Below are 12,299 nucleotides of genomic sequence, written 5' to 3'. Positions count from 1 at the left end.
GTGTCTGATCCCCTTCCCAAAGGCTTGTGAACCCGAGGAGAGCCCTGAAGCTGTGCACCCCCTGAGCCGGGCATTGTGTTCCGGCAGCGGCTGGCCAGAACCCCCCCCGGGAAAGCCTCATGCAGGACACATGCACCACGGCCCCCTCCCATGCTGCCTCTGGCACCGGAGGGAGCGCGGAGCCATCAGGACCGGTAGCCCCTCGATAGCCTTCTCCTGCTTTGGGACCTTGCCTAGCTCCCTTTCAAACACGACACCCTGCGGCGGTGAGTTCCACAGCTCCGAGCCGTGCGAAGGAGGGCTTCCTTCAATCGGTTCCGAAGCTGCCCCATGGGCTCCCCGGGTTCTGGGTGAGAGTTGCCTCCCTCCCCGCTTCCTCCACTTGCACGTAGGTGCGCATGCCTCTCTCGTGTCTCCCCGCGCTCACTTTTTCTCTCGGCCAGACCGCCCCGGATGTTGCCGCCTGTCCCCCCAGGAGGGCTGCTCCAGGCCAAATCCGGGCCGCCCTCCTGTCTGCACAGCAGCGCACCGGTCTGGGGCCCCTTTGCTGGCCCGAGTGGGAGGTCAGGCAGGGCCGGAGTTGGGGGGGCCAACGAGGCCCAGGCCTTCTTTCCCGGAACGTTTCAGTGCTCTCGGGGTTGGGCTCCGCTCGCCGGATCCCCATGCACGCCCACCCGGCGGGGTCTCCGGCCTCCGTGCGGCACAGCTGGGGGGCCGCTGGGCTGCTGGGCTGTAGAATCCTAGAATAGGGTGGCCAGCGAATGGGGGGCTCTAGGCGGCCGCTGAGCTCTTCTCTCGCCTGCCAGGGGATGTGATGGGCCCCACCCTGCACAACCTGGACAAGCTCTTGCAGCTGCCCTTCGGCTGCGGCGAGCAGAACATGGTCCACTTTGCCCCCAACATCTTTGTCCTCAAGTACCTGCAGCGGACGCAGCAGCTCCGCCCGGAGCTGGAGAGCGAGGCCACGGACTACCTGCTGCAAGGTATCCGTTGCCACGTCCATTTCGTGTCTCCCTCGCCCCTCTGGCAGCCGCTCGGGGCGCTGCACGCTGGCGCGGCTCAACCCGGGCGTCGTGCAGGGGGATGGGGCGCTCCCACGAGGAAGCCCTGGGCGGCCACTGCTCCGCCCTCCCGACGTGGGGGGGGGCGTGGCTTGCCCCCTGCTTCCACCACTCTCTTGTGGCCTCTCCCCAGGGTACCAGCGCCAGCTGACCTACAAGAGGCAGGACGGCTCCTACAGTGCCTTTGGGGAGCGGGATTCTTCCGGGAGCATGTGGTAGGTCCCGGGCCGGGAGGGTGGCGGCGGGGCCTCGGCGGGGGCCACCCAGGCCGGCGGCAGCAGAAGCCCCCGCCTCCAGCCCGTCCTGTGCTTCCAGGCTCACCGCCTTTGTGCTCCGATCCTTCGCCCAGTCCCGGGGCTTCATCTTTGTCGACCCCAAGGAGCTGTCTGCCGCGCAAGCCTGGATCCTGCGGCACCAGGAGGAGGGCGGCTCGTTCCCCGCCGTGGGCAGGATCTTGTATAAGGACATCCAGGTATCTGACAGGGCCGGGCCCACGGCCACAGGTCTGCTGGGCTGCGCTCTGGAAGGCTCCGCCCGGGGACACAGGCAGAGGCAGGGACAGCGAGGCCTCCCTGCGGTGCAGGCCTCCTCTAGCCATCGCCCTGAACAATGTGGCTGTGCTCAGGATCCGGAGGTGGCGGCTGCTTTGGGGACAGGAGGAAAGCACTGCGAGGGAGTCGCATTTCCGCTCCCCGTTCCCCCCGCGGCGTGTCCCATTCTTGCCTTGCAGAGCTCAGTGCTGTTCGAGGGGCCTGGGGTGGGCTGCGCTGTTTGAGGGGTCTCCGCCGTTTTCTAGCCTGACGGGCCGTGACCAAAGAGACAGCAAAGGCTACGGCCAAGAAAGAAACGGAAAATCTGTGCACTTAAAGCAGGGGTGTTGGACCTTGTCTAGCCCACAGGCCACATCCTGTTTTGGGGGTGCTCCCTGGGGCCGCTTTCCAGCGGTGGGCAGGACCGAAGGCACACAGGCAGGGCCCAAACCCCCGGACTGGCTCCGGGCCGGTCGCTCATCCGTTCTCCCGTTCTCTCCTTGGCCCCGGTTGTGGCCCCGGCCAGGTGGCTCCACTCGGGCTCCTCCAACATGGCCGTCCTGGAGGTGCCTCTGTTCTCGGGCTTCCGAGCGAACGTGGAGAACCTGGAGCAGGTAAGGCCCCGCGCCTCTCTGGACCGGGCAGCCCAAACGGCAGGTGAGGTCCGGGGAGGCCTTGGCTCGCGGCCCGCTTTGCCACAGCAGGAAGCTGCGCCCGAGTGGAAGCTCCGGAAAGCGGTGCCCGAGCCGCCAAAGCGGAAGCGGGAGCTGCCCGCCCCTCCGCCAGGCTTTGCGCTCCCCTCCCCGCGGCTGCCGGGTCCTCCGCCTGGCTGGCCGGGCGTTTGTTTCTTCCGAAGCCTTCCCCGTTCCGAGGGGCTTGCCCAAACTCAAAGCCGCCTGGGAAGGATGGGCGAAGCCACGTCCAAATCTGCACCACAAAGCGGCCGAAGCCCCGAGACAAAAATCTGCCCCCCGACTGAAGCCACACGGGTGCTTCCCCGGGCGCGAAAGAGGCTTGCGCGGATGTGGTGACAGTGAGGGGATGCCGAGCCGAGGCCTTTCCTTCCCTTCCAGCTGCTCACGAACAAGCACACCGGCCTGAAGAGATACGAAGTGGATGGCCGGAAAGTCCTCTTCTATTTTGACGAGGTGAGGCCTCGGGGCCGCAGCGGCTGGCGGGGTCCCTGCCCTCCCGAGGCCAAGGCCAGCTGGGTGGGCGCTCCCTGACCCCAGGAAGAGGGGGGCTTCCAGGGGCTTTGGCCAGGGGTCGAGGCCAGGTGCTAGCCAGGCTTCGGCTGGCCCCGTGTGGCTACGACTCGGGCTTGGTGGGTCAGGGAGCGGCCACGTTTTCCGGCCCGAGCAGCCCCTTGATCCGCAGGCCAGGAAGACACCCCTCTGACCACCCCGGCTGTGCGGGAGGCCGAAAGGGTCGCCGCCCCGCCTGACCTGGCCGGGCTCCTGAGGAGGAGCGCTCCCTGCGGCCCAAGAGGCTGGGCGCTGAGCGTGGCGCGGCTGGCGTGGAGCGGCCCGCCCAGCTCACAGCCCCGCCGCGTCCCTTGCGCGGGCAGATCCCGAGCCAGTGCATGACCTGCGTCGCCTTCGTGGCCTTGCGGGAGCACATCGTGGGGAAGATGGCCCCCTTGCCCATCAGGGTGTACGACTACTACAAGCCAGGTGGGTCCGCGCCCCAGCCGCCCTCCCTTGGGCCTGGCAAGCGCCCCGCCGCGCCGCCTCTGACCCTCCCTCCATCCCGCTCCACAGCGCTGGAAGCCGCCCGGTTCTACAACGTGAGCGAGAGCGGCCCCCTAGTGCGGGAGCTCTGCGACGGACCCCTGTGCAACGAGGTGGAGAGCGCAGCTGGCCACGGGGCGGGTGAGTCCGGGGGCCAGCCGGCAGCTAGGCTGCAGCGCCCGGCATGCTCGACGGTTGGCCGGGGCTGGCTGGGCCTGCAGGCCGGGCGCCTGGGGGGAGACCGCTCGGGGAGGACTCTCCCCGGGCCTGAGGCCCCGGGCAGGAGCGCCAGGCCCGCACCCAGGGGCATCCCCGCTGTCCCCGCAGGGCTCCTCCAGCCCGGCTCCTGCAACAGCCCCCCGGGCTGCCTGGAGGACGGCTACTTCGAGCAGTGCTTGTGCACCCGGGAGTGCGGCGACGACAGGGAGCCGGTCTGCGGCTCGGACGGCCTCGTCTACCCGAATGGCTGCCAGATGGAGGGGGCGGCCTGCAGGAACGGCACCCGCCTCGAGCAGGTCCCCAGGGCACATTGTGCGTCGGGTGAGCCCCGGGCTGGTGCGCAGGGAGGGCGGCAAACCCCCTTGCCCAGCTCCCTTCCGGCCGGGACCCCGCTCCCTCTCCGCAGCCAAGAGCCCTCTGGGAGAGAGAGGCCCCTGGGCAGCCTGCCGGGGGGGCAGGTGAGGCGGCCCCTCCGCTCCCCAGGCACACTTGCTTGGCTGCCTTGGGGGGCTCATTGCCCGAGCGGCCCGGCATGGTCCTGCTAGGGGGCGGCCCAGCCCAGGGGCGGCGGGCGGCAGCTGCCCTTGCCCACCTCTCTCCCGCCCCACCCAGGCAAGGCCCCCGCCCTCCAGCCGGACTTCTACTACTACGAGTACGAGGCGGACCCCGACGGCGCCGGGCCGGAGCTGGGGACAGCAAGCGGCGCCGCGGCGCGGGAGAACAGCAGGCCCAGGGGGCTGCTGTGACCACGGGGAGTGACTGGTGAGCGGCGTGGCGTGGCGTGCATGGTCCTGCTAGGGGGCGGCCTCCCCTCCCAGTTGACGGGTCTCTTCCCTCTTCCTCCCCGGCCCCCAGAAACCCTCCCCTCGATCCCACGGAGGCAGCCCACGCGGAGCCCGCCCTGCTCGTCCCGCTGCGCCGCCCGACGAAAGCAGGCGAAGACGGCTGCCCGAGGACTGCGCCCCTCTGCTCCTGCCGCCCCGACGGCAGCCTCCTGGCTGCTCCCCTCCTGCGTCGGGGCCGCCCAGCCAAGCACCGTCCTGCAGCTCCCTGCTCCCTTGGTCCCGCGGTGCCAGGCGCGGCCACTGTTTGCCTCCCCCACCGGCCAGGCAAGCCCCCCTCGCTTCGGGGCTGAAGCAGCTCTCGCTGCCTGAGCCCTTTCCGGGCTGCTCAGGGCGCTGCCCTCTTCCTTGCAGCCCTTCCGCTGAGTCCCTCCCCCTGGGGAGCGCCACGAAGCTGCCTCGGGGCGCGAGGGAGGGCAAAGGGGGCCACGTCCCCCTCGCTCTTGTGGCCCCCTCATAAAGAGGTGGGGAGCCCCTGCGAGGGGAGGTCCCAGCGCCAGAGCCCCCCACGCGCCCAGCTGACTCCCCCAGGATGCGCTGTCATGGTCCAGCGCAAGCCCTTGGCAGGGGCAGTGAAGATGTTTGAGCCACAGACTGACGAGAATATTTTATTAAAGCCGGATTTCGAGACAACCGTGCCTCTCCGTGGCTCCTTCCTGGAGGGGGGGGGAGGGCCCAGGCAGCAGGGGTGTCCGAGCACCGTGGATGGGCGGCGTTTCGGCAGCTGCCTTTGGACGCCGAGTGGGAGAAGCTGCAAAGCGAGGGACGAGGACGCGCCTGTCCGCTAAGCCAGCCTGCCTGGACCGGGTACTACGACTCCCAGCTGGCTGGGAGCTGGAAGTCCCGAACAGCTGGAGAGCCACGCAGCTCGGGGAGGGCCAGAGAGGGGTGCGCAGCCTTCTGGGGAGCTGCCCCGCTCTGCCCAGCGGGAGCCCCTCCTCTGTTTGCTGAGGAGGGGGCCCTCCGCCCGCTCCTCCGACGTGCCCCTGTAGCCTTGGCCCGTCTCCAAGGCAGGAGACCTGCAGGGCAGTGGCTTTGTCAGCCCATGCCGAGCCACGTCGCTAGCCCAGCGCGCAGCCCTAGAGAGCAAGCCCCCCGTCAGCTGAGGGGCTGCGAGTGGGAGCTCCGGGAGGGCAGCGTCTCCTTCGAGGTCTTCTGGGAGCCGGCTGAGCCCTGGCGGTGACTGGAGAGGCTCCCTGCCACTTTGGCCCGGAAATCCTCGGAGACGTAGTAGTAGATGAAGGGGTCGACGCAGCTGTTGCACGTGCTCAGGGCCAGGCTGGCCATGTAGGCCGTGTAGAGGGTGGCCTGGGCCCGGGTGCAGGAGTCGGTGAGGTGCAGCAGCAGCAGGATGTAGCTGGGGGCGTAGAAGACCGTGGCGGTGGCCAGCACGAGCACCATCAGCTTGACGGCGGTGGCGTACTTGGCTCCACTGCGCAGCAGGGCCCGGACAGTGGCCCCGGAGCTGAGCGCCATGACCAGGAGAGGGGCCAGGAAGCCGCCGGCCACGAGGACCAGGAAGTAGTAGTAGTAGTACGTGGCCGCCTCCTCCCGTGGCAGCACGTCATGGCACAGGGTCTGGTTGGTCCCGGCGAGCGGGAAAGACTGGCGGAAGAGGGTCAGGGGCAGCGTGAGGAGGGTGGCCACAGCCCAGACGGCGGCGCAGGTGCCCACGGCGAAGGCCGAGGTGCGGCAGGAGCGGGCGAAAAAGGGGTGGGCCACGGCGAGGTAGCGGTCCACACTGATGGAGGCGAGCAGGAGGATGGAGCAGTGCATGTTGCCGTAGAAGGCTGCGGTGGTGAGGCGGCACGCGCCCTCACCAAAGGGCCAGTGGTTGCCCAGGAAGTAGTAGGCGGCCTTCAGGGGCAGCAGCAAGCAGAGCAGCAGGTCAGCCGTGGCCAGGTTCGTCAGGAAGACGGTGGAGGGCAGCTTCTCCACCCGCGTGGCCAGGACCCAGAGCGCCAGGGCGTTGGCGGGCAGCCCGACCAGGGAGACCAGGAGGTAGGCAGACGGCAGGACGGCCACGGTGAGCGGGCTGCCCAGGGCGGCGCGGGCAGCCTCGGGGATGTCCAGGAAGGTGACGTTGCCCCCGCCGGTCACCTTCTGCGCTGGGATGCTGCGAGGGCACAGGCCGTTCGGCGGCATGGGCGACAGGGCCTCCGTCCCATTGGCACCATAGTCTAGGGAGGCAAGGCGTCCCGTTAGTGGCCACGGGGCCGTGAGCGGGCCAGGAAGGGAGCGGGAGGTCCCTGGTGCGAGGACCTGTCGGGACGAGGGCGCCCAACCCAGCTAGGCAGAATCATGGAATATCCCAGAATCATGGAATAGCAGGGCTGAAAGGGGCCTGTAAGGCCACTAGTCCAACCCCTTGCTCAACGCAGGACTACAAGTCAGAGCATCCCTGGCAGGTGGCTGTCCAGCCTTGTCTTGAAGGCCTCCAATGCGGGAGAGCACCCCACTTCCCCAGGTCGTGGGTTCCATTGCTGTATTGCTCCAACAGTCAGGACGTTTCTCCTGATGTCCCACTGGAATCCGCCTTCCTGTCACTGGCGCCCATGACTCCGGGCCCTGCACTCTGGGAGGCTTGAGGAGAGATCCTGGCCGGCCTCTCTGGGACAACCTGTCAAGGGCTGGATGGGCGTTCCCTGGCCTCTGAAGTCTGCGTTCCCTCCCCCCTGAAAGGCGGAGATGCCCCTGCGAAGGCCCGGTGGCTGGCAGGAAGAGCCTTGCGCCAAGAGAGGCTGGGGTCCCGGCCCGCCCACCCGGGACGCGGCCCCCGTGAGCCACTAGACTGGCCCCACCCAGGCAAGCCTTTTTTCTCGCCAACCCTCCCTGTGGCTATCAGCCAAAGGCCAGCACACTTCAAAAGGGGTTTCGCAGAGCAGGGGGAAAGGACACGAACGGTCCAGGGGCTGGAGCATCTCCCCGATGAGGGAAGGGGGCTTGTCGAGCTCGGAGAAAGGGCGAGAGAGGGGAGCCACGGCAGCAGTCCACAAAATCCTGACGTGGGCAATGGGGACAGGGAGACTTCTCCCACTCCACAAATGCCAGAAGCCTGTGGGCCATCCCACAAAGCTGACGGGTGGGAGATTCGGGACCGGTCCCAGGAAAGCCTGCTTTACCCCGTGCAGAGTGAACCCACGGGACTGGCTGTAGGGGATTTCTCTGCCTAAACATGCATCGGGTTGCACCCTTACATGACTTGTGGCAACAGTGTCTTGATTAGTTTGCTGGATGTGGACTCATAGAATCATGCAATCATAGACTAGTAGGGTTGGAAGGGGCCTGTAAGACCATCTTGTCCAGCCCCCTGCTAAACGCAGGACTCCCAAGTCAGAGCATCCCTATAGAATCATCAAAAGGTAGGGTTGGAAGGCGGCTGCAAGACCATCTAGCCCAGCCCCCTGCTAAACGCAGGACTCCAAGTCAGAGCATCCCTATGGAATGATCGAAAATAAGGTTGGAAGGGGCCTGCAAGACCATCTAGTCCAGCCCCCTGCTCAACGCAGGACTCCAAGTCAGAGCATCCCTATAGAATGATTGAAAATAGGGTTGGAAGGGGCCTGTAAGACCATCCAGTCCAACCCCCTGCTCGATGCAGGAACCCAAGTCAGAGCATCTGTATAGGATCATAGAATAGCGGGGCTGGAAGGTCCTGTAAGACCATCTAATCCAGCCCCCTGCTAGATGCAGGAATCCATGTCAGAGCATCTCTATAGGATCATAGAATAGCGGGGCTGGAAGGTCCTGTAAGACCATCTAATCCAGCCCCCTGCTAGATGCAGGAATCCAAGTCAGAGCATCTCTATAGGATCATAGAATAGCGGTGCTGGAAGGGTCCTGTAAGACCATCTAGTCCAACCCCCTGCTCGATGCAGGAATCCAAGTCAGAGCATCTCTATAGGATCATAGAATAGCGGGGCTGGAAGGTCCTGTAAGACCATCTAGTCCAGCCCCCTGCTAGATGCAGGAATCCAAGTCAGAGCATCTGTATAGGATCATAGAATAGCGGTGCTGGAAGGGACCTGTAAGACCATCTAGTCGAACCCCCTGCTCGATGCAGGAATCATGGGCTCAAGTTACAGGAAGCCAAATTCCGGCTGAACATCAGGAAAAACTTCTTGACTGTTAGAGCAATAGGACAATGGAACCCATGACCTAGAGAGGTGGTGGCCTCTCCCACACTGGAGGCCTTCAAGACGAGGCTGGACAGCCATCCATCAGGGATGCTCTGACTTGGATTCCTGTATTGAGCAGGGGGTTGGACTAGATGGTCTTACATGCCCCTCCCAACCCTGCCATTCTATGATTCTGTAGGGACGCTCTGAGTGGGAGTCCTGCACTGAGCACAGAGTTGGAATAGATGGTCTTAGAGGCCCCTCCCAACCCTGCCATTCTATGATTCTAGAGGGACACTCTGACTGAGAGTCCTGCATTGAGCATGGAGTTGGACTAGATGGTTTTATAGGCCCCACCCAACCCTGCCATTCTATGATTCTATAGGGACACTCTGACTGGGAGTCCTGCATTGAGCAGGAGGCTGGACTAGATGTCTTGCAGGCCCCTCCCAACCCTACGACCATTCTATCACTCCCTGCCATGGGATGTAGCGACGGCTGCCAATTTGGATGGCTTTAAATGGGGATTGGACAAATTCATTAGGCTCTCAATGGCTGCTGGGCCTGATGGCGTTCTGCTACCTCCAGCATCAGGAGCAGGGAGCTGGGGAACATGGGCAGGAGGGTGCTGATGGACTCCCACTGGTGGGCTTCCCGTGGGCAGCTGGTTGGCCGCTGTGTCCACAGCACGCCAGCCTGGATGGGTCCTTGGTCTGATCCAGCAGGGCTCTGCCGATGTTGGTAGGCAGCCCTCCAGACGGCTTGGCCCTTGGCGCCCATGATCCTGCACCATCACTGCGGGGCTGATGGAAGTTGTGGGCCCAGAGCTGGGAGGGACATGCTTCCCCATGCCTGGTCAAGGCGAAATAGGAACGTAGACGGCTGTTGCCTGGCCTCGATGCCGCAGAGACTTGGGTCAGCCGCACTTGCTCCGTGCACAGCCAGGCTCTGGGGCGAGGTGGCAGGTGAGCGCCTGGGCCACACTGCTTTTGTTGGCTGGCCGCGGTGGCCACCGTGGGGGGAGTCGGCCTGGGGGGTGCCCCTCAGAACGGCCCCCTTTCTCTCCGCCTGCAAAAGGGGCACAACCAGACGCTTCCCCAGAGCTGTTGTGGGAGCAGGAAAACTGCACAGCTGACCCGTGCTGCCCGCCCCCAAAGGTTCCCCGTCTGGTTCTGCTCGGGCGCCCACTTTCCAGGCCCTGGAGTGCCCCGGCACCAGGGGACGCCCTCCTGGGGGGACGCCCCGCCCGCCCTGCTGCAGCAGGGCCCGGGAGCCGCCCTCGAAGAGGGTTGGGGGTGGCTTGCAGTGCCCCGGACTCCGCTTCCGCACCCAGGCTGCTGTGCGCGGGGGGCCAGGTCCGCCCCCGGAAGTGCATGGCCTTGCGCCCCCCGTGGCCAGCTGGGATCCTTGGCTCCCCAGCCACAAGCCACCTCCTGTTTTAAAGTGCTGCTTTGTCCCTGAAGCCGGAGCACGGCCCTGCTGGGAGGGCGTCCGCCTCGCCCCCGGCACCCTCCCTGGCGAGCAGGGGGCTTCGATGGGGGCTTCGATGGGCACTTACCATCGTAGTCCAGCGCAGCCGCATGAGGCTCCGGGATGCGGCACAACAGCATCAGCAGTGCCAGGCGGACGGCGGGCCCGGCAGCGCGGGGCTCCATTCTGTGTCAGGGCAGCCAGGGGGAGAGCTGGAGACGAGGCGTCCTCCTGCCTCGGGCTCTTAACTCCAGGAAACACCAAGCTGCAGGGAGGGGGCTTTTTTCCTGCCAGCCATGCCAGGGAGGAAGTGCGCAGCTCCGTGCCAAAGCGAGGGAGGGAGAGGACAAGGGCCAAGCCTGGAGCAGCCCCCTCCAGGCACTGGCTCCAGCCTGGAGGCCCCTGGGGTTCTCCCCCTCCCCACGCTGGGGCAGCATGCCCCGGTGCCCATGGGGGCGGAAGAAGTGGTGGGAGGCCAGGAGGAGGTGCCCCCTCCAAAGCAGCTCGGCCTCTGCTCAAAGATGAGCGTGCCGCTGCCCTCGGGAGTGTGTTTCTCAGAAGTATTTTATTTACTCTGGAGGGTAACGTGGGGTTGCCCTTGAAGACGGCGCGGAAGTGGCAGCTGGCGCGGAACACGGCGGCCCGCCTTAAAGGCAGCCACCGGCGTGATCACATCACTCCGGTACCCGATGTTTTCTGGGCCAAATTCACGGTGTTGGTTCTGACATTTAAAACCCTATATGGTTCTCAAGGGGCGCCTCCAGCAACACCAGACAGGCCGCTCGACAAGACCAGCCTCCGACGGCCTTCTCTCTGCCCCATCAGCCGGGACAGCTACGCTGGTGAGGGAGAGGACCTTCTCCGTGGTGGCCCCCACTCTGCGGAACTCCCTCCCTAGGGAACTCTGTCATTGCCCCTCTTTGACGAGCTTCCGCCACACACTGAAAACGTGGTTGTTCAGGCAGGCATTTGGGCTGGGTTCGGGATTTGTAGAAATCCGATGCTTGAACGTGCAACTGCACTGTTTTCAACGGCTGCATTATTGCACGTCGCCCAGAGTGGCCGGCCAGATGGGCGATTCAGCACTTTAATAAAGACGATAAATAAAAAATCCCACTCCTCGCCCACAAAGGCTTACGCGCCATCAGCAGGGCAAAGCGGTCCCTGCTCCCCGGCACACAATCTAAGAAGATGGGTCACGCAAGGTGCACAGGATGGGGCAGATGAGGAAAAGCAGTGAGTGGCCTCCTGGCAGGGCTGGTGGAACAGCCCGCTTCCCCTCTCGTCTCCCTCCACGCAGCATGCTGGAGCTGACCGAATGGTGCAGCGAACCCTTGCCAGGGGCGCCAGGCGAGAGCTCCAGGCGGTGAAAGGCGTGTTCTCAGGGGGCCTGACCAGCTTCCCATGGGCGAGTGGAGATCATGGCGCGCAGCCGGGCGCCCTCCCAGCTCCCCAGCCTCCCCGTGCAAGGACACGGGGAGGGCCTGGCGTCCTGAGCATCCCCAGCACCACCACAGAGCCCTGGTGCTGCTAGCGATAACCGCCAGGAAACGGCGCGGAAAGGAACGGTGCGGGGAGCACAGGATGTGCCTGTCACATCTGAGTGCCGGGCCTTCCGAGAGCTGTGCAGCTGAGGTTTCGCACACTGCCCCCAGAGTGCAGGGCGCTGACAGGACAGGGGGCGGCTTTGTGCAACCTGGGGCCCTCCCATGCTGCCGGGTTGGAGAGCGGTGGCCTTTGGGGCCGCCCCCGGGTGCAGCAGGCTAACAAAGACACATGTCCTAGGGGCTGCACGTAACCCAGCAGACCAGCCCCGTTCTGATTGCCCCAGAACCGGCGGATTGTGCCGCCCTCGTTCCACAGTGCTCTTCTCACGCCAAAGGCTGGTCTCTAACGTCCCCCAAAGCAAGCGAGACCGTTACTCTGGACAGGCCTCAACGACAGCGCGGCCGGCCTCGTGGGCGTAGCGAGTCTTCCAAGGAGCCTCGAGGTTTAAGGTTCTTATGTTTGGGGTGGACATAGAATCATAGGGTGGGAAGGGGCCTCCAAGGCCATCCAGTCCAACCACCTGCTCCATGCGGGAAGCCTGATTCCCAGGCAGTTCCCATCCAAGGACTAACCAGGGCTGACCCTGCTTAGCTCCCGAGATCAGATAAGATCAGGTGCATCCAGCCCATACTGATTTATAGATTACAGAATCACAGGGTGGGAAGGAGCCTCCAAGGCCATCCAGTCCAACCCCCTGCTCCATGCAGGAAGCCTGATTCCCAAGCTGTCTCCCATCCAAACACTAACCAGGCCTGACCCTGCTGAGCTCCTGAGATCAGGC

The 12,299-nt window shown here is 65.1% G+C and overlaps 2 protein-coding genes across 2 annotated transcripts in view; one reads left to right on the top strand and one right to left on the bottom strand.

Annotated features, from left to right (window-relative positions):
- The window catches only part of LOC146334021 (C3 and PZP-like alpha-2-macroglobulin domain-containing protein 8), a 101,150-nt gene extending 95,980 nt beyond the window's left edge, over positions 1-5,170 (top strand). Inside the window, 11 exon segments of the mRNA XM_084824899.1 lie at positions 807-983; positions 1,195-1,276; positions 1,377-1,818; positions 1,954-2,205; positions 2,665-2,739; positions 3,159-3,264; positions 3,352-3,462; positions 3,649-4,023; positions 4,153-4,282; positions 4,396-4,649; positions 4,737-5,170. Coding sequence (XP_084681025.1) covers positions 807-983; positions 1,195-1,276; positions 1,377-1,818; positions 1,954-2,205; positions 2,665-2,739; positions 3,159-3,264; positions 3,352-3,462; positions 3,649-4,023; positions 4,153-4,282; positions 4,396-4,649; positions 4,737-5,170 — 2,438 coding nt within the window.
- On the bottom strand, positions 4,981-10,344 carry LOC146334020 (proteinase-activated receptor 4-like). The gene is made up of 2 exons (XM_084825394.1): positions 10,059-10,344; positions 4,981-6,562 (listed from the first exon to the last, which is right to left on the bottom strand). Exons 1-2 carry the CDS (start codon positions 10,153-10,155, stop codon positions 5,481-5,483), a joined length of 1,179 nt encoding a protein of 392 aa, XP_084681520.1. The 5' UTR covers positions 10,156-10,344; the 3' UTR covers positions 4,981-5,480.
- Positions 10,345-12,299: the final 1,955 nt, after the last annotated feature.

This window comes from Heloderma suspectum, chromosome W, assembly GCF_057233095.1.
Source record: "Heloderma suspectum isolate Gila_16-S chromosome W, 16-S_ref, whole genome shotgun sequence".
In the NCBI taxonomy this organism is placed as follows: Eukaryota; Metazoa; Chordata; class Lepidosauria; order Squamata; family Helodermatidae; genus Heloderma; species Heloderma suspectum.
Note: the sequence above shows the minus strand (reverse complement) of the source record. Positions and strands in the feature narration are given on the sequence as shown.